The 23,174-nt window shown below is 34.1% G+C and overlaps 1 protein-coding gene across 2 annotated transcripts in view; it reads left to right on the forward strand.

Moving 5' to 3' along the window:
• LOC126772215 (blood vessel epicardial substance-like) overlaps positions 1-23,174 on the forward strand; it is a 55,695-nt gene that overhangs the window by 20,643 nt on the left and 11,878 nt on the right. For both annotated transcript variants that reach the window (XR_007669632.1, XM_050492481.1), the window contains exon 2: positions 5,630-5,787. Coding sequence is in view for 1 of the 2 variants with exons in the window: in XM_050492481.1 (XP_050348438.1) it covers positions 5,630-5,787 (158 nt within the window). In the remaining variant the exon portion in view is untranslated. The remainder of the gene's footprint in view (positions 1-5,629; positions 5,788-23,174) is intronic.

Below are 23,174 nucleotides of genomic sequence, written 5' to 3' on the forward strand. Positions count from 1 at the left end.
TGAGGAGATATTTTTAATCATAAACTTATATATGTTGACTTATTTTTATTAAATAGGTAAGCGGATTAGCAAATGGCCCACCTTATGGTAAGTGGTCACCATCGCCCATAGACATTGGCGCTGTAAGTTATATTACCATTCCTTACATCGCCAATGCGTCACCAACCATAGGAACTAAGATGTTATGTCCATTGTGCCTGCAGTTACACTGGCTGACACCCTTTAAATCGGAGCACTATCGGCGGAGACTACTTAAGTATTGTTGTCTAGCGGTAGAATATATGAATGATAGGAATGGGTGGACGAGCTTGCTCATAACCCTATCACCAAGTAAAATTACAAAAAAATAAAAACCTGCAAAAAAATACGATTATTTTTAAAATATATGAAACATAAAACCTAGATGTTTTTGTGGATCCGAGCAAAACAGAGCCATTCCGAGAATGCATATTTGCGGATACCTCCAGTAGCGCACAATGCTCCCAGCACGTTCCGGCGAAACTAGAACACGGTAAAAGGTATCGTATAGTTTTAAACATAAATATTGGAATTGTCCGCTCCAATTGTGAATTTGAACGTTTGTTACGTAAGGCGACGAGGAGACGAACAATATGGGTGCTCTTAAAAAATGTGATCCATTGTTTAAAGTTTAAAATTACAGTTGACGCCATTACTTTTAATGCTCACCCAATAAGCGATACGAGTTTTGCTCTGATTGTTTTCGAATTGATTATTTAATTGTTAAAATATGTTTAAAATATGTAGGTACTTTCGCTATCAAAATCAATGAATTTAATAAAAAAAATATATCGGTCAGGTCATAAAGATTCAGACGCTGAAGCTTTGAATTCTGAATTCAAATTCCAGATTTCTGTTAAGTTATTCCTAATAACAATCTGAAGTTAGGATGTTGGCAGTGTTGGTATTCCTGAATCAAAGCAAGGAAGTTGTTGGTTCTGCGAATGATCTTTCACAATTCGTGTTGAATTGCCATCTCTACTGTTTATAAGTGAGGGGATAAATAGTACTATCTACCTGTACTAACGACCACACTTGTGCACAATGATATTCTGCGTAATTGGTTATTTCTTGTGAGTGATCGCCGTGACTGCAATCTGCTGAGATCGGAACTTCAGTATAATTATTTTAAATATAAATTTTGACAAGTAAAAGTAAATAATTGAGTTCATAATTATTAACAAAATTAATATTCATCTTTTATTTAATTAAATATATATTTTATATAATATGTAGACGCAATGCGATATCATTATTGTTGATAAAAAAAAAACGGTAGTCAAATCTAATTAATGATTTTATATGAATAATTATCAATTCAAAATTAACAATTGAGATAATGAAACAATCGTGTATTTTTTTATTAATTACGTTTAAAATAAATTAATAATTAATGTGTACAATCTGATGATTATTTTAATATGATGTGTGATATTACATGAAGTGAAGGCCGATATCATTTAAAAAAAATACACAAAAATACTGAATTAAATAAAAAATATCGTCGTCCATTTTATTTTACACGAAATATTTTTAGCAACGACGACATTTTCTAAAATTTATTATGAATTATAATGTTAAGAATCTTTTTTAATGAAAGTATGTAACGCTAAATGATTCCGTATACTCTTCCTACAGGCATAAATAACGCAATCAGGTGCTGATTATACGGTATCGATGTCATTGAATGTGTAATCATTATTGGTACCAATTGACTTACTAATGAGATTCATGGGTGAATCCAAGTCGCTGTCTTTAGAGTTATACCAGTGTCGACAATTTGCATGAGCTTATTGAGGTTGATAAACATTTGTTCAAGTACGTAAATAGTCAAGTGAATAGTTAGTTTGTACTGTTTATATTGAATACAAAGTGTCGTGTATTACGGCTTACATATGATCGAATTCTATTTTGTTTTCTAAATAAATAAATATCCTGGGACGTTATTCACACACGGCCATCTGATCCCAAACTAAGCAGAGCTTGTACTATGGAAACCAAACAACTGATATACTTCATATACTACTTTTCTTTTTGTAAAAACATACTTATATAGATACACCCAGACTCAGGACAAACAGACATGTTCATGCAAAGAAATGTCTGTCCTGGGTGGGAATCGAACCCACAACCTTCGACGTGGAAGGTTCCCTCCTCTTACAACCCGGGTTCCTTCAAACGAGGCGTGAAGAGGCATCTTGCGGGCCGGCAAGGCGAAGGCGGCTAGTGCAGAACGTTTTTCCCGTATGTACTGGCCGTCGTCGCGTTTGGACTCTACTACCACTTACCATTAGGTGGAGTAGAGTCATTTGCCATCCCGGGGCATATATATAAAAAAAAAAGTATTTGTAAGATATTATTATTATTTTTTAATGTATAGGAAGGTGGACGCCCATAAACATTGGCATTGTAAGAAATGTGAAACATCGTCTACATCGCCAATGCCCCACCAACCTTGGAAACTAAGATGTTATGTCCCTTGTATCTGTAATTACACTAGCTCACTCACCCTTCAGACCGGAACGCAACAATATCAAGTACTGCTGTTTTGCGGTAGAATGTCTGATGATTGTGTGGTACCTACCCAGACGAGCTTGTACAAAGCCCTGCCACCAGTAAATTATAGTACATAGTAACTATAAATCTAAAACTATTGATTTAGTTTGGAATTAAATAAGGTACAATTCGTTAAATTTTATTTAATGTTTTCCTTTACACTCAATCTCGTTTTTTATAAGGATCGCAATAATTTGTTAGAACAGAAGATTAGGTTCTTAATTACTTTTTCAAAAATATTAGTTTAAATTAAATTTAATAGTTTCGTTATATAAATTAAAATTATCAATATTTTATGCGATATTATATGAATGGTGTATAACCAACTCGCACTGGAGCAGCGTGGTGGAATAAGCTCCTCGAAAAAATAAAAAAAAGGGAGAGGAGGCCTTAGCCCAGCAGTGGGACATTTACAGGCTGTTACTGTATAACTGATATGCATATAAAAAATTGTTTATATATTTATCTTGTGTGCGTTATTTATATATATTATTAGTGTGCTTATTAAATAAGTAATTAAATTTTGAATTTACAAAGAAATATTAACAATTTCCGAATGTTTACCTGCAACTGAAAGGGCTTATGTAGCACTCTTCTTGCCTTTAGTTTCAATCCTGTTTATTAAAAAAGTTGTAAATGAACCGAGAGCATTTTCGTCGATAGGTAACGAATGACACGTTTCAGAGTTTCCATTATAGATCGTCTTGTTTAAAAGTTTATTTAAGTGAACACTTACACTCACATCTGTACGAGAAACAGATCTGTTAAAAGACAGTCTTATTTGAAAAAAATTTCAAAGAACAAGTAAACAAAAGTATGTAATTATTTGTTTCTCTCATTATCGTCTCGTAAAAAACTGCTTGTGTTTTATGATCGATACGTCTAAGTTTCGTCACGGTCACGAATGCCCCGTTTGCCCTCAACCTTGGCATATTTATTGCCAAATTCAGTGTAAAACGTTCGTAACCGAATATACAGTAACAGCTTGTTAATGTTCCACTGCTGGGCTAAGACCTCGTCTCCCTTTTTGAGGAGAAGGTTTGGAGCTTATTCCACCACGCTGCTCCAATGCGGGTTGGTAGAATACACATGTGGCAGAATTTCAATGAAATTAGACACATGCAGGTTTCCTCACGATGTTTTCCTTCACCGTCAAGCACGACATGAATTATAAACATAAATTAAGCACATGAAAATTTAGTGGTGCTTGCCCGGGTTTAAACCTACGATCATCGGTTAAGATTCACGCGTTCTAACCACTAGGCCATCTCGGATTTGGTTTTTCTAATTTCAAATATGTAGACAGTCTCGCAAATATACCACCTGATGGTAAGTGGTTAATACCACCCATAGATATTGACACTTTAAGAAATATTAATGTTCCCATACAGCGCCAATGCGACAACAGTTTTGGGAACTAAGATGTTATGTCCCTTTTGCCTGTAGTTATACTGGCTCACTCACTCTTCTAATACAATACTTATATAGAAGTATTGCATTATACCAGCGTGGTGAAATAAGATTCAAATCTTCTCCCAAAACAAGATACCGTTTTAGCCCAGCTGTGAAAAATTTAAAGACTGTTACTTTAATGAATTGAATTCATGCCGCATTGCCCCATCAAATAAGAATTGATCAATGATTGAATAACGAATCTTACAAATCTGCCAAAGTTTTGGAATGTATCCAGAATGCTCTGCATCTATGTGATACCTTCATTGTGGTTTTGACCTACAATGTTTGAGTGAATATACATTGTTAATGTTATAGATAGACGAACGGACAAATGGGCTACCTGACGGTAAATGATCACCATCGACCATAGACATTGGCGATGTAAGAAATATTAACCATTCATTTATAACGCCACTAACCTAAGGAACTAAGGTGTTATGTACCTTATGCGTGTAGTTTCACTGGCTCACTCACCCTTCAAAGCGGAAAGCAACAATGACGATGAGTGACTGGAATCTGCCGTACCACCTAGATAATGTATATACTTATATGTACATATGTCAAAATTAAATTATATGTACAAGGAAATATGCTAGTATTATTATTACCTTGGAAATTATTATTTTGGGAAACATAAATACACAAATTGTAAACAGTTGTTGAAAAAAAAATATTCCCGCTGAATCTCTCTCTCTCCTCTCAGGTCTGAGGTATTAATTTCCGAAACGTCGGTAAATTCAATCAATAAACACTTACACTTGGTATTGTTTCTTATATTAAATGAAGTTACGCTACTAAAATTTTAAGGTTTTACAATGTAATCTAATTATTGCCGTATAATAAAATTATCAGTATCGAAGCAAAGTCTTTTCGCCTTTAGATACTATGCTGATCATACCACACGTCCGACGTATTTCTCATGCGTTTATATAAATATCTTTTGTCCCTAGAAGTTCCTTTTTCAAATTAGCGAAACGTGTAATCGGTATTTTACAGATACTATATAAAATTATCGTTTATTTATTATTTTTTAACATAAATATGTAACGTTTTAATATATATATATATTTATAGAATAGGAAGGCGGACGAGCATATGTGCCACCTGATAGTAAGCGTACACCAACGTCAATAGACATTGCCATTGTAAGAAATAGTAACCATCGCTTACAACACCAATGCGCCACCAACCTTGGGAACTAAGATGTTATGTCCCTTGTACCTGCAAGTACACCGGCTCACTCACCCTTCAACAACACAACATAACAATTCCAAGTACTGCTATTTTGCGGTAGAATATCTGATAAGTGGGTGGTACCTACCCAGACGAGCTTGCACAAAGCTCTACCACCAGTAGACGGTACCATCGATAGTTCTTGTCTAAGTTATGTAAGTAGGTGATGATAAAATCTTTGCTTGATTACCAGTTTCCTAATCTGAAAAGTAAAATAATGCCATTAAATCCTGAACTATATTCAAAATTTCAAATCTCTAACTTATCAGAAAGTTAAATTAAAGTCATTTACAAAGTTCACTTAAATTCAGAGTTGTTGAAAATATGGTAAATATTTTGGGAGCTAATTATCGTTTTTCGTCTACAGGTGTACATAGCATTGTTCAAACCACTACGGGTGTCCCGAAGGCAGTTCAGGCGCGTGTTGATGTGTATGCGCAACGTGAGGCATCTGAAGTGCCACGAACTGTACGCGCATGAGAAGGTCACGAAGGTGGACAGCCTCTCTTTAGTGCTGTCTGGAAAGTAAGTAACTTTTTATCGTACCTACGTTTATTATTTAAGGACAAGATATAGACAGTGTGTAGGGGGTGATTAGCTTGATAATGTTCTGTCTTCTTTTTTCAAATGTCAAATTAATGATGACTGAGAAAAATATATGTTTTACGATTTGTAAAATAATATAATTAAAAATAAATATATTCGAATGTTCGCAAATAATTGTTATATACGGATTTTATTATTACTTTTCTTGATATATTGACTTCTACATGACATGTGTATCACATCTAGTATATGACTAAATACTAATATTCTAGTACTTACAATGTTTTTCGATATGATTGTGGAAACTAGGTCAGACGTAATAAATAAAATTCGTATGTACTAAGTTTTATTATTACATTTATATAATCAATTTACAAATTAAGCATTAATATCCCTTCAATTACTAAACATTTGGAACAAACATCAACCTTAGTTAATATATTATTTATTGTATGGGGAGTAATTAAGCATAAAGAAATATAGTTAATTTGATGATCAAATTGGTTAGCGGAATACAACTAATGTACCGTGCTAGGCTGGAACCAGGACAACCAGACGGGCTTTTAGTTTCTTCTGATTGTGGAAATGATGTCGGTCCTATCGGTCTTTACAATTTCACCGGGCATGGACTAAATTTGAAATTCTCGCGCTATCTAGGGTTCCGAATGAAGTCCATCCTGTTCTATATGACCAGTATGGACGTTACCAATAAATAAATCAAAATATATACATGCAATACTCCAAACATTCTCAAGAGGATAGAAGGCCTTTGTTTAGCAGTGAGACATTTATAAACTGTTAATTAACTCACCCTTCACGGCAACATAGAAACATAAAGTTAAATATTGATATTTAACGGTAAAACAAGTAATAAGGGAGTGTTTTCCACCCAGACTGTTTCGGCGTTATTAAATCTACACAATAGACTAAATATCCTCTTAATCTCCCCAGCACAATAGAAAGTTTCATGAAGGACTACTTCGAGAATTTTACTTTCCTATTGTTTAGTGTAAAATCCTCTTGTTAGTATAATAATAAGATTTGAGGATATTAGTACTTAAGGTTCCATCGTCGACGCTAAGGTTATATCAAGAGGTCCACTTGCCATCAGGTTATTAGTTTATTCATATTTGTATGTAAGAAGAAACAATAATAAGTCTTCGAGAAATTCTTAGTTTATGACATTCAGTAGTAGTATTTAAGTGCCTCGAAAAGCATGTTAGGTATCGGATTTGTCATTCAACCCGATTATGGAGTGTCTCGGCACAAACTTGTGAACTATAATATGTCTTGTTCAGGCTATTACCCGTTCTCTTATAATCATTCTGTGAGAAAGGCCGTCGTGTCCGAAATTGACCAGAAGGACGTCATCAATATTGTATGTAGGCATACCCTTTTGAGGTGTAATAGATTTGAATTAAGAACGAAATTAATTCGAACTGGAAGTTCGAATTAATTCAATTAGGTCAATTAAATACATATGTTACTTTATAAATTAAACCATAATGAAATGATAGATTGTAACATTGAAAACATTTTAACACTAAAGAGAGTGTTGAAGCGTGGTATAAAACCGATAATTTCGTATAATCATTGAAACTGGATTAATAAGCCCATAAAAGTCGTATCATTTTACGTTGAACAAATTTTATGTCAATATGATAAAACGAATTTGTATACTAGAAAGTTGGTATCGTTTTAATATTCAGGTGAAATTATTATTATTATTAGCTATTCAGGTTTTACTTAAGTTTATTATCGAGGAGTGCTCGGCATGTTTCCATATTTCATCCCTGATAAATAACTCGAGTGTAACGGGAGTCAATAACTCTATTATAAAGTTACTTGTCCTTTGATCACGCAGTTTATATTTCAATAAATGGAATTAGGGCAAGCGAATGATGACGGCCTTCTAAATGTTCATAATATTTATGTTTGAGCAGATCTTCATGTCCTGGGTTCAATCTCCATATTGGGCCAATATAAGTTATTAAGGTTGGAGTTTGGAAGTTGGCAGATTTACTATCTCCTCTGTCTAAAAAAACTTAAAGCCGTTGGTTCTGACTCTCACCAGTTGTGTCGGATTATCGTTCCATCGAACCAAGAGCGAATATAAAGTGCGAGGTGTTTGCATATATACACTAATAACTAATAATTCCTGCATAGCTGGTTAGTTTTCTATGAAAAATTGGTCACTGTTGACGTCATCGTTGTCAACAATGACGATGACGTTTAAAAACATTTTCCAAAATTAAAACTTGAAGGATTTATAAATAAATTTATGAGACAAAGATACAATTTAATAATATGTAACTTATCATTGTTTGAGTTACGCATACACTTTTCTTATGTATAATTTATACGAGTATATGATATAAATCATTCGAATTCTTCCATCGGTTCCAATGAACTGAGCTGAGAGCACGCATTTTGCGTCTGATTCATGTTTCTAAGAACAACATCTGGGAGTGAGTGTCGATCACTTGCAAATAAACCCTTTCGCGTGTGAGCCTAACTTGGATCGTCCCGTTCTTTATCAAATGCCAGTCTTAAAATATCTCGGAATTTACGAAGATATTCAGCGTTATTTTACTTATTTTGTTAATATTCATGCAATTTTCTGTATTATTTGTTTGTAATATACAATAAAGTACGAGTATATTAATTGATTAATTAAATTAAAACCAACACTGTAATATGCTACATTATAATGTCAGAGTCAAAATCAAAATCTTCATTCAATATAGAAAGGTTTAAAATCCACCATTGGCTCGAAAAGACCCACCTGATTTGAAGAGTTAAAGTTTCCGTTGAAAGATGTTTATTTAATACCAATGGCCAATACTTCATAGAGCAGAGAGATATTTTTAATTTGCAATTTTTCATCAATTTTTTTTGATCAAGCCAGGCAATTTTTTTTTTCAAACAAAATTTGCCTGGCTTGATCGTTTCATTCCCAAGGAATATCATAAAGTAGTTCATTCCATTTTTTTTATCGTGTAATTTAAAATTTTCTGTACTTTTATTGAGATCCTATTGTAAAAACGATACCACGAGTTTGTTTGTTTAAATGCGCTATATCTCATCTACCAGCATTTGTTTTTTTTAACCCATTTATTAGGAAAATAAAATATAGACTAACGTCTCAATTAGACCTAATAGAGCAAGACGTTTTAAATATAAATTGCCTGCAATAATTAAATTGGGTTAAATTGATCGGACGCGGTAGAGCAGGGAATAAGTTCGCACTCGAGCTCTGTAAAGATTTCTGTGATGTCATTGACCTAACATGGCAAATGTGTGCATACTTTGATTTGTTTGCAAGATTAGATGATGTTTGATCTTCCTGTTTAACTATTAGAGAGATGACGTTATATCTTTTGGATTATTTAACTATGGATATATTGTAAAAGTCCTCGCTAATGCCCGCATGTTTTGCATTGATTACTATTTTAAATTATTATGTTAACAATTGTTCGAATAAACTAACTCGCCATTTATTATACATTTGTGTAATATAATCCACGTAATGCCACAACCAACCAACAAACAAGTTTCCCAATCGGACAATCGATGCATGAACGGAAATACGATTAGAAATAAGCATTTTTGTATTTTTTCCATATGAGATTTTGACGTGAATTTGAAATGACAAGGTACAATAATTATAGTAAAATGTATATTTTTTGTCTATTATGATGTATTTTTTCGTTTATTTTATGTTGTGATCGAGAATCGGTTTAATGCACTAGAGACACTATATATATAATAGAGTCGAGATGGCCCAGTGGCTAGAACACTTCATTTGTTTTTATACTTCATCTCGTGCTCGGCGGTAAAGGAAAACTCCATGAGAAACCTTCATGCACCAACATTCTTTGTGCGATTAATAGATTATACTTTTGATACTTATTTAATTGATCTTTATTTGTCTTAAACATGTGTGCTATTTTATCTTTATTAATAAAAAATATATATAAACCGGGATCAAAACAAAGCAAAAATAAGATACGGAGTTTATCGAACGGGACGTCGTCGTTAACAAAACAACTAAAACGGTTACGGTTACCCTTTTTATTTGTACAACTGTAAACAGATCGCATCTGTATCTCATAAATGTCCTAAGTCTGAAGGAGCACAAAAACTTTTATATCACAAACTCAGTTGCAGGAAGATCAGGAACTGCGCTCGTTCGCTCGTTAAAACGGTGCATTACACTTACAAGGGATACTTCCCATGATTAATGTTTGCAGTCTTTTTGCCTGTCAACTTGTCGTGTTATACCAATTAACGGTTCATCGATCTTGTTCAACGTTTAAGATGCACCGGCGGAACCGCTATGTGATATGATTGACGGATTTATTGGTTATTTGCACTTACACGTGGCGTTTGTTGCATTTTATGTTTGCTTTTGTCTGCCTTTCGTTTGTCAAAGAATCAAGGAATGGAATATATATGTCACTGTGAACTCTCATACTATTAGTAGTAAGTGTTTATTTTATTTTTCATACTATCAAATAGGTAGCCAACGTTATATATTCAAAAAACATTTGTTATTGCATGTATAAAAATATTGTAAGAAAATATATAACAATTATAAGCTAACCTAAATTCAAACAATAAAAAAATTCTAATTGACAAAAAACAAAACAAAATATTTTGAAACTGAATATTATACCAGTTGCTACCAACCGATCGAGCTGAAATTTACATAAATACAGAAACTTCGGCGACAGTGTAATAATATGGTACCGTGAAGGTGGTCACATGATGGGACCGTGAGATGGCCACTTAACATATCAACGTCGTGTTGTTTTGTTGGACTTGTACTATAGACATTTTTTTTTTCTCGCTGGAAATACACATTTACGTGTTTCCTCCACATGAGGTGGAGGGGTGGGGGTGTAGGTCTCGCTGGCGCTGAAGGCGCCGAAATATCCAATAAAAAACCAGCGGTACCCACTTCGTCTTATCAGGGGATCGCTTGCGCATACTACCGTACCGTCCCGACCATAGACCATGTACTATAGACCTAGATGATGTTCAGGGTCTCATAATGAGTCGAGAGGTGGTTAGTCTTATTTGGGCTCTTCTCTTCATTTTAGTTTACGGCTTAAATAAGAGCTTGTTCTATAAAAGCTTTTTATATTATAAATTATTTTATTTAAAAAATTAGTCAACGAAAATGTTTTATAAGTCATATACTTATAATTTCGTCAAATATTTAATTTATAAACATGAAATGATTACATTAAATAATATGTTCTTGATTACGTAATAATCACTTTATAAACACTCACGTTAAGTGAAAAAGACGCTGCGCAAGTTTTTGTGAATGAAATCCAGTTGAAAGCAAAAGTAACGCGCCTTCTGTGTAACTCGTAGGCTTCATTACGTAAGGACCGGCTTGTTACGGGGACCTTGGTGTTTGTTGCGATCGAGTTGTTTTTATAACCCGAATACAACACTATGTGGGCATCGTTTATGACATTTTTTGTTTGTACAAACGGTACATATATATATGCGTTTTACTTTGTTCGTTTAGTTTAGAGGTCCTTAGTTCAAACTCTGCGCCAAGCCAAAAAATATATGTCAGATTTAATAAATTTAAGCGGGTATACGACGTCACTTATTAGAATAGCAACACCACACAACGTGATGTATGTCATGTAGGTTGGTCGGTTGTCAGACGTCAAGTGTGAAAATTATAAGACGGGTGCCTATTTTATTATGTAGCCGACTGATGGAAGTATAAAATATAAAGGAGTATGTCAGTAGCGCGTGTGATCGTTTGTCGAGCGACCCCCTTGGTCTCTTGCTCTCAGGACAGCGCCAGCGCCGGACGTGCGCACTGACTGATTTAATAAAATCAACATATTGGACGACAATGGCGGCCATTAAAATGGCAATCCATTTGAATCCGCGACATATACATATAGGGGTTGTCTATCAATTCTCAGTATTTGCTATTAGCTCTTAGTATTAGAAGATTGGAAGTTGGCTCGTGCTTCGGATAGCACATAATTGATCGGATTATGAGAGTGAAAGATATTCTCTAATCTGAGTTTGCGCTCACACTTGCGTACCATATCTACTGCGTAGTTGGTTAGATTCCGTGGCTGAAATCGGTTAGAAGGATTTCGTTTTGTGGTTAATGGAACCTTTACTTTAACGTACAATCAGGTATAGATACGATGACAGTGTCTCCTACTTCCATCTTGTAAACGCTTTCCAGTTTTACAGTCATATCTCAAATTTACTAATCAATTGTTTTGTTGTTAACCACAACAACACAATTGGACGAAGTAAGTGGAAAACATACAAACGTTTGTATTTTATTTTTAAATTCGGATATACGCCATTATTAAATGTATGAAGGTTTTTTATTATCATATATGTAATCAGGTCATGGATAATCCATGGACTGACAACTCTCTCTCAACTTGCAAATTTTTGTGACTGTACTCTGACTATATAATAATGCTAAATTTACTTTAAAGTATATGGTGAAAATAACATTTTTAGCTATGTCCTAAAAGTTAACTCTTATGATAGCGTGCTAATGCCAAAGTATTATTATTATATTTTTTAAGATAGGTAGGCGGATGAGCTTATGGGCCACCTGATGGTAAGTGGTCACCAACGCCCATAGACATTGGCATTGTAAGAAATGTTAACCATCGCCAATGCGCCACCTAACTTGGGAACTAAGATGTTATGCCACTTGTAACCGGAACACAACAATACAAAGTACTGCTGTTTTGCGGTAGAATATCTGATGAGTGGGTGGTACCTGCCCAGACGATTCGATCGTGCTATCGTCGTCTCAATATTATTAGGTGCTCTTCTTTTTATAAATATGAATAAAATTCCAATATTATAATCAAGTTGTAGCATATTACTAGTTTTTTATTTGTATTTTGTGGTCCTCTGGGAATAAATCTTCTAAGTGATTTGTGATATGTATGTAAAGCATTAAGTGTTTTGGTCAAGAAAATATTTAATAATTTTAAACATAAAATATATTAAGATTCTGAGGTATTAACCTAGTCACAGTTAATTAAAAATAATGTGATTTGTATCCGACGTCATAAAATTTTGCATCATCGGGAAGTGCATCAGTGATTTCCTCTCATTAACATCCAAGTTGTAGGCTTAATTTCCATAATTAATTCCTAGACGTAACTGAAGAGTGGTTGTAAGTGTTAATATGAAATTCATTATGCACCATTATGCGATTCTCAGATCGGAGTCATTAAAACGATGAAGTTGCTTTTCGACAGATAAATCCATAACGAAAGGATTAAATTGACAGACTTGTATTAAAATTTATATATTACTGCCTATTATAATGGACATGATATAATGAACGCGTTTTTAATAATTATGTCAAGAACAGTGCTTTAAACTAAAAAAAGGTAGACAAATACGTATCGAAATAAATAATCGTTAAGGTTATTGTTTTTAAGTTAAAAAATACATTTTAAGTTTAAATATTCTTCATGTAATTTTAATGAGTATCGTGATTATTTCCATAATTCATTTCGTTTATACAAACTTCTTGACGTCTGGGCATTTTATTTTTGTAATAATAAATAAAATAATATGTATTTTAATTAACGTAAACAAAGTGTGGGGTGAGTTAACGTTTATTTGTAACTTAGTAACTTCACGAGTAGCTAGCAATAAATATTCAAAACAGCTTATATCAAGCATCCCACTGTTTGCGTCATTTAAAGTGTACATTAGAATATTTTTTAAATTGATTGTCATGTAATTTTAATTTTATTTTATTGAGCTTTTACAAAACTGATTTTTTTCCTTAACTTATCATTAACATGTATTGTGATCTTTTTTCAGTATGTGCAAAATTCTAAATTATTTTGTTAATCAAGCATAATTTAGTTTTAGTTCTTTAATTATTATTTTTGACTATATATTGTTTACTTACTTAAATATATAAAATGGATGCGTTGGTTTCCTATTATTCAAGGAGCACGTAGATTTTTGATGCGTATTTCTTGTTGAAAATATGAATTTTTGACATTGACTGTCACGTTCTGATAAATCAGAATCTGATAAATCAGAACATAACAATAAATTTTAACATGTATAATATTTGATATAAATAATTTTACAACAAAGTAATGGTCGTGATGAAATAGCTAAGATGCATGTCTGTGAGAGCCCGTAAAAGCACTCATCTTTAAAGATGTCTTTGTAACAGCGTAGAAGTGACATTTGAAGTCTTAATGAAGAATGTTCTCGTATTACTTGAAATGGATGCTGTGTTTTTGATCACTTAAAAAATTTAGGTCAGATCTTGAATTCGCAAAAGTCTTTTGGTTGTTTTTTGACTGTTGTAATTTAAAGGGTCCATGTTTATTTATTTTTGTTGGTTATAAATATTTGTTTACGTTTTAAGTGATGATCAAATACGTATTATAATAAGCTATCTATTGTTTAGCTTAGTTTTTTATGGCCAATCGCAATCATATAATAATGTTTTTTTTTTTGAGAATTTAAAACATTAAAAAAATACTGAGTTAATCGAGTCAAAAACATCGGAATTAATTGAACGAAAACGTTGAGATATTCAATACATTTTAAGTCGAATCATTGGTTTTGAATAGCTTTGCTTATGATCTGAGACTAACATTTAACGCGCCAACGACTGCCTTAATTCGTTTACCGACGGTAATTAAAATTAATCACTTGTATAAAATCATTGTAAGCATTATAATCGTTTCGCACTCTCAAATATGTTTTGATGATATATTTTATAAACAACTCTTCAAATAAATACAATAATAAATGATTTATTTATAATCGATTGCAAAAAGTGTTTTTAAAGTCTTTTAATCTGTGCGTTTTATTCTTTTATTACTTATTTGTTTTGTTGTGCTAAATAGAATGACATTTCGAATGAATAATTAATACGTATCAACGACGTTGTTTATAAACTTTTTTACCGTGTTTTTAGTAAAAAAATAATTTTTATCTGACAACAGTGTTATGTCATTCGAAACAAGAAGACACAGTTTTGCTCGACTAAATGTTTAGTGTAACTAACTAGTAAATAAGAGGAATTTGTAATATCCGAATAAACTAATGTTCACTTTAAGCGATAAAATTGTAAACTTGTCGATGTAAAATAAAAAAATAATGGGTCGATTAGATGACTTTGAAGATTAAGGTCAGATAAGATTAAGACCCTTTAAAATATAAATTCCGCACAAGCCTGTCTTTGTGCTGGAGAGCTATTCGATCACCGGTTTATGTTAATTCTTCATCTTCTCCGTGTTGTGTTTATTGTAACGTGAATAAATACTATATTTATACACATTATACTAAACTATGCTATATAAGCTCCCTGTTACTGATATGTTTTAATTCAATATGCAGTCATATTCAATATGGCGTACATTCTATTACCTTGGATATTGACACTCGTTTTTGGTGCAATTCGACCGCACCTTTTCCTTTTAGCCTCTGTAATGAACACAACGAAGCTTTTGATCTTTTTATTGAAGCAGCGAACGAGTCTATTGGTTGTGGAGTGCTTTTAGAAGTGAATCTATTTGTTCGAAACGCTCAGGAATTTCCGGTTTTCGTATTCCAATATTTATATTATGTTTTTTTTTTTAATGAAAGTTCTGTTCTGCAATTTATCTTAGACAATTGATGACCTTCTTCTGATCGATCTGACCGCGGCCATTCAGAAGAAAGTGTAGCTAATTGCGCACGAAATATAACAGTGCACAAATATGTGCGTATTCACAGGTGTACTCTCCACTCCAAAACACCGTAGAAATCCGTAACGACCGGAGATAGTTTATCAGGTGCAGTACCATTGAATGTATGTGCTTCCTGAAGCATGGGATTGTAAGCACCGTCAATTTCCCAACTCGGTTCCTAAGAAGTTCTCGACAGAAATACCCAAAAACTTTTTATTGACCCGACCGAGGGCTTGACCGAGACAATCAATAATTTAAGTTATTCATTATTTTAACCAATTATTAATACACATATCATTTTTTATCGTTATATGACGTTTAAAAAATTGTACAAGTGCGATAGTCTTCGTATCATTTTATATTTCTTGCGACAAACCAATTCATGTGTCAAGTTTAATCTAAATATAGGTAAAATGTAATAAAACATTCTATGAAACAGATTCATTCCAATTTTAGCTAAAACGAACCGGTCTCCCCTAATCTTCGATCTTTATGGCGAACGTTTTGTAAGTAATTGCTCATTTGTAGGCGTCTTTATGAGGATTCGGAATGCCATCTATGATATGGCAATGAATAATTGTTTCAATCCACAGTCATTTGTGACATTTACTTATTAGCGTAGATTGTAATGTAATGATATATCACTCGACATAATAATATCATGTTATGCTTAATGATCTGAGATAATGATAGACTTGTGACAGTTCTGACTAATAAGGTTTTTGTTATTACATACAATGTCATTTTTCACAACACGGTCTTTGTCCTGTATATATACAGCCTGTTAATGTCCCACTGCTGGGCTAAGGCCTCCTCTCCCTTTTTGAAGAGGTTTCTAGCTTATTCCACCATGCTGCTCTAATGCGGATTAGTAGAATACACATGTGGCATAATTTCAATGAAATTAGACCCATGCAGGTTTCCTCACGATGTTTTCCTTCACAGTCAAGCACGAGATGATTTATAAACACAAATTAAGCACATGAAAATTCAGTGGTGCCCGGGTTTAAACCCACGATCATCGGTTAAGATTCACACTTTCTAACCACTAGGTCATCTCGACTCCTGTATATATCTGTGATAATAAAGAAATAATAATGATATTAAATATAATAATATACTAACTAAAAGTACATACCTATTAATTTAGCTCAAACTCAGTATTCACTTCACTAACATTTGACCTGAAATGCCTTTGGCCTCACCTTCATGATTATTACTAAGTTATCTAATTACTTGATATTATAAATAGAATTTATTCAATTAATTACACAGTTCAAATGAATCTCTTTCAATATGAGCTTGTAACTTGAAGTATATTATATTGATTTAGCTATAAAATAAATACGAAATTTTGGCCTAGCAGATGTGAACAATTGAAGTTGATGTTTATTAAAAGAATTTATAATTTATAAAAAAAAAACAATAAATAAATATGGAATAAAATAGATATCAGTTTTTTTAGTAAAATTAAATATATTCTTATTATTATAATAATATATAGCAACGAAGTATACAGTATACGCGAATCACAAAGGAGCAAAGAGCGCCGTCACGGTATTCGATTCGGACTTAAAGACCCTCAAGGCGTGCTAATAGATGTTTCTAATAAAAAAAGTATATTTTAAATACAATAAAGGATTTCATACAACAGTAACAGCCTGTTAATGTCCCACTGCTGGGCTAAGGCCTCCTCTCTCTTTTGAGGAGAAGGCTTGGAGCTTATTCCACCACGCTGCTCCAATGCGGGTTGGAGCAGCGTGGTGGAATAAGCTCTAAACCTTCTCCTCAAAAAGAGGAGAGGAGGCCTTTGGCCCAGCAGTGGGACAGTCGCAGGCTGTTACGGTACGGTACGGTAATAAATGCACATATACAATGCTCCGCGTTTCGTGGCATGAATTTGTCTCACCTTGTGCCTGTTATAGTAGATTTATAAGTTCTCCGAATATACGTAACGATAGAACAATGAAATAATATTTCAAGTGATGTTAAAACTATTCACTTGTACTCGACGAGTCACAGATGTCAGTGACGTCATCAATCTGACTTCAATCTGCCGGGCTTCTGTTCTTTTAGAACTCACTTCGTATTTCACTCGTTAAATGTGGAAAACAGACTTATGGTGTTTGCGTGTATACCTTAGTTTGATGCGCGTACCCTTAACGTCCTGTTATTATATTCAAGTAATGACACGCTTGCCGATGGTTGTATTGTCTACGGGAAGTCATTCAAAAGCGTCCCTATAAAAAGCGTTAGATAGATAGAATATGCCTTATTGTTCACCCCAAAAATTTGAAAATTACGTAACACATGTATACAACCTAATTAGCATACAACTTTGGCGGCTTTATCGCTACATAGCGATTTCTTCCGTGAGGTAGGTGAGTTTCAAACCAAGAACTTCGAAGCTTATTACTTATTCAAAAATGATGATGATTTAAAATAAAGATTTGTTAAATATAAGAACTGGACATTAAAGTTTTAATTATTATTATGCTATCGGTTTTTAACATTTTACCATCGTGATCTGCGGTGGGCCTCGAGTGGTTCATACAGAATGAATCTAATGGAATGGTGAATGTGTTCAACCAGTTTTCGCTTACTCGACTGATGATTCATTCGCTTAAATCGATTGGATACAAATTGTAGCCTGGTTATTTTTTTTTCATTTACCCGTGTTCAATTTTCATTATATATGTCTTTTTAATACAGTTTGCTAGATTGGTTTATGTTGATTGTTTGTACTATGAAGTTGTATAGTTATCGTCCGCGACTTCCTGCTATGAGGGCTATTGGCGGTCTGGGTAGATGTCCCCTTGTCCTTTTCTGTAGAACTGACAACGTGCATGAAAAATTTCTTTCATATTTATAACTTAAGATTTAGTTCATTTCGGTATATACCTACCTAATTTGTCTAATGTTTCACTAATAAGGATGCGTCCCGAGTTCTAGGCTCAACTCCTTGGTCGAGTCAGTAAGTGGTATTGGGTTTTCTGTCCGGGTATTTTCAATAGCACTAGGAATTTGTCTGTGTTACTCACGTGCACGTAAAGCCCTGTCATGGATTGAGTCGGACTGTGTGAGAAAATTAATTGTACCTGTTTTTGCGCACATATTTGCGCATTATCCTGTGTAGATGTCTAGTCGTTGAGCTTGTCCGTCCGAGCTAGGACATTTTGATTAATAGCAGTAAAATAAGATTATATATCATAGATTAAATACTAGATTTTAAGCACGCGTCACCTGACTAAATCTAATTACATAAAAATACTTTAGGTCTTGATTAATAATAAAACGACCAACAGTAAATTGCTTGGTTACGTATTTGTATCACGACATTATATTTATTTAAAGATTAATATCATAAACTAAATCCAGACCTCTAATATTTTAAGTACTAAATTGGAAGGTACAATTAATTTATTTTAATGATTTTTAAAGAGCTACGTTAATCGAAACAGCAGTACACCGAGTACTGCTGTTTCCTGTTCTGTACTGTGTTCATTGTTGTGTCCGGTTTAAAGGGTGAGTGAGCCAGTGTAATTACAGGCACAGGGGACATAACATCTTAGTTCCCAAGGTTGGTGGTGCATTGGCGGTATAGACTATGGTTAACATTTCTTAAAATGCCAATATCTATGGACATTGGTGACCACATACCATCAGGTGGCCCATATGCTCGTCCGCCTACCTTTACTATAAAAAAAATATTATAGACATAAAACAAGTCGATACAAAAAACCTTATCGTCTTCAATTTTAATGAAACCTTAGAAATAAAACGCGTAACAAATACGCGAGAAGCCGCTTAATCAGCTTTGATAGGTCTAGACAGGACAGATATCAGGTTTAAGATAAGGGTAAATGAAAATAATTGAATGAAACAAAAATGTATATAGATTATCGACAAAATATAAAGACAAACAGATTTACATATGTATGTTGCTCGCAGGTGTTTAGTTTAACATGCATTAATCTTTTTCTAACATCATAAATTTGAAATTCGAAGGAAGGAGACAGCAATGAACACTTGATGACAGTATATAAAAAAATGAGGTGTAGGTTGGAGGCTCACTTGACTAATAGATACGTATCCACTCTTATTTTGAAGGTACTTGAGTCCTATGGGGTAGGAAACGTAAAAGCTGGTAAAGTGTTCCAAACCCTAGCAGTACGCATCAGAAATGTTTGACTTCCAGTATATGAGTGCCATTGCTTACGGTTTCTTGACGTTTAGTAGTAGAGGAAGGAATAAGGTTATGAAGTTCTGACAACGCGCGACATTGCGCTGCTACTTTAGGCTAAACATAGCTAAGTAATGACCCCTCTAAATAAATAAATTTATTATTATATATTTATATTTTTCAATTTTTAAATATGCTTCCAATGCACAGTCTTATTATAATAATAAGTCTGGGTGCTATCATAAATTTTCTGGAATAACCGATTTTTATTCATTGGCATTTTATTAAAGAAATTTAGCTTTTCAATTTTTTTTAATTGTATTTTCATACTTTAGGCATGATACTACGTGTGTAGGTGTACTTTTAATCTCATCGTTTTAAGTTACAATGTATTAGCTAAGTCAGAAGACCCTACATGCCCTACGCTATTAGCAATGTCACGGTGACCTTTCTACACTAGGTGGTCAATATGTTTGATGTAGTCTCGTTAATATGTTTTATGGCTTTCAACGGTTTTGGTTGAAGCAGGGATCTGTGCTATCTCCCACACTCTTTCTTTTGCATATCAATGATATGCTCTCCCTTGGGAACATACATTGCTATGCAGATGATAGTACAGTGCATGGTGGATACCACGGACGCGCAGTGGCTGGGCGGGCGGAAACTGAGGAGAGGCGGGAGAATCTTGTCATTGAACTCGATAGGACGTTAGATCTCATCGCCAAATGGGGCTCTGATAATCTTGTTGAGTTTAATGCCAAGAAAACACAGGTATGCGCTCTCACGGCGAAAAAGTCAACATTTTCCCCTCTTCCCTCCCTCTGTGGTACTCCGCTGGTGATGCAAAGCAAAATCGCCATGATGGGGATTGACGTTCGCTGCGACCTTAGTCCAAGGGATTACATCGAGGCTGTTATAAAAACAGCTTCACGGAAACTCGGAGTTCTGAACAAGGTGCGGCGCTTTTTCACGCCACAACAACTGTGCCTGCTGTACAAAACACAGGTACGGTCTTGCGTGGAATATTGCTCGCACCTTTGGGATGGCTCCGCTAAGTACCTACTTGAGGCCTTGGACCGGTTGCAGCGACGTGCCGTACGCATTATTGGCGACGTAAAGGTCACAAACACCCTTGAACCTTTACAATTACGTCGTGAGATAGCAGCACTGAGCGCTTTCTATCGACTGTATCACGGCGAGTGCTCTGAGGAATTATTCTCTCTAATTCCTGCTTCCCCCTTCCTTCTTAAGTCCACGCGAGCTGGTTCTCGATGTCACCGCCTAACTGTGACATCAATTCCATCGCGAACAAAGAAATTTGGCAACTCCTTTCTCTGTCGCACTTCCAAAAAATGGAATTCCTTACCAGCTCACGTATTCCCCTCCTCTTACAACCCGGGTTCCTTCAAACGAGGCGTGAAGAGGCATCTTGCGGGCCGGCAAGGCGAAGGCGGCTAGTGCAGAACGTTTTTCCCGTCTGTACTGGCCGTCGTCGCGTTTGGATTCTACCACCACTTACCATCAGGTGGAGTAGAGTCATTTGCCCTCCCGGCGATATAAAAAAAAAAAAAAGCAGTAATTGTTTTTTATTAATGTAATATATTTTTTATTCAAGAAAGCTCTTATAAGCACTTTTGTATCATTATGTTACAAGATTAAATTGAGTGTAAAGCTATCTACTCTTCGTAATGTAGTTAGTATCGGAAAGAACTGGAAAAAAAACTCAGTAGTCACTCTTCTTCTTAACTGAAATACATTGTCAGCTATATACATACATGTATTCATTTGTTATGAAACGTTTATGTAATGCACGAATTGCCTCGGACAGTTGCCTCTTTTGGGCCAAGACCTGGGCCAAGGTCTGTTGTTACACGCTAGGCTAGATTTGACAGGTTGCCAGGTTTTTTTTGCACTAAATTTAAATTTTGCTGTCCAACCGTTCTCATTTATCTTTAACATATTTATGTACAATTAATATTAAATTCTTTTACCCGTAAGTAAGTGTTATGTCACTACCAAAAATATAAGGTTAAAATCAGTGTTGTGGAACGTTATTCGACGAGCGATCTTCAAAAGAAAGTTTCTACCATTATGCTTTGGTGGTTCCTAAATAATAATAACATAATGCCGATGTGATTCTTACATTCTTAATACAATACAAAATCTAAATCGTATTCCCATTTCAAATGTTATAAACCGTTGTCTTTTAAATTTGGAACTTTCGCATATTTTATCAGCATTTGCTGAATTGAATTTATTGATTACAAAATAAGATATCGTAAAAAACGTCTTTAAAATTTCTGTAAAGTGTTTTTTTAAGATTAGAATTGACTGTATTTCGTATTAAAAGACCGCCTTCGATCAAACTTATAGCAATTGTAGCTGTTTCCAATAATTTAATATTCGTTTTCGTCTCTAAACTTTCGCCCAAATTGATTGATTCATTTATAAATTTCTGTTTTTACGTAAGTCACGTCATTATTTTGTTACGCTTCGAATAATGTACAAACGATTTCGAATCCAAGTGGCTCACTTTCTTTTAAAAGCTTTCAAGATGTAAACGTTTTAGGTTACGAGCCTTGGGAACCCATTAGGGCGTAACCTTCACGATCGCAGCTTACAATAGATGAGTAAAGGTTATGATAATACGACACGGGAGTTAATGATGCATCTAAACCGTGTTATTTGACACCACAACAAGCTCATGTACGAGTATATACGTGACCGATGTAAATGGAGGAAGACAATTGTACTCTTGTTATGGGTTGTTACTACAATTTAGCATAGTATGTAAATTCTGTAGTCACGGTTATTAAATTTAAACCTTAAGGAAATACAAATTTATTTTAACATAAGCCGATGCCTTAAAAAGTAATAAAATTTAATGTATTTCTTCGAGAATATATTGCAAATATTCATGAGGTTTTTGATTAAATCATTCGTCCAATACGAGTATAATGCTGGAATGTAATCGCTGCAGCAAAAAGTATTCAAAGCGACATATTGACCTCGCGATATATTCACTAGACCAAATGATAAAAAGCAACCTCTGAAATTTCCATACAAAAAAAACGTTTACCAGTTAAAAAGTTATGTTAGAAATTAATTTTTTTTGTTCTTATTTCCGTGACCTTTCGGTTTGTCCCGCGCTTGTTCTAATTAACCCAGTCTTACCGCGTGTATTAAACTTTACATTAGTTTGTTCTCGTTTTGTTTGGTCCATTGTTGGTTCACCCTGTAACCTACATCGTGAAAGGAATTTAATGTTTCGTCCAAGATGTCTTCGTTGCGTGTTTGAACTTAAAACTTAATGGACTTGGCTTTTTTTCTCTTAATAGATGTACTTAACCGTCTTAATATTGCTGTATTTGGGAGCTAAATAAAAATCAACATTAATTTTTTTTTCGTTGTACGGTTTTGCTCAATTATTTATTCTATTAGTGTTA

The sequence above is a fragment of the Nymphalis io genome, chromosome 12 (genome assembly GCF_905147045.1).
Source record: "Nymphalis io chromosome 12, ilAglIoxx1.1, whole genome shotgun sequence".
NCBI classification, from domain to species: domain Eukaryota; kingdom Metazoa; phylum Arthropoda; class Insecta; order Lepidoptera; family Nymphalidae; genus Nymphalis; species Nymphalis io.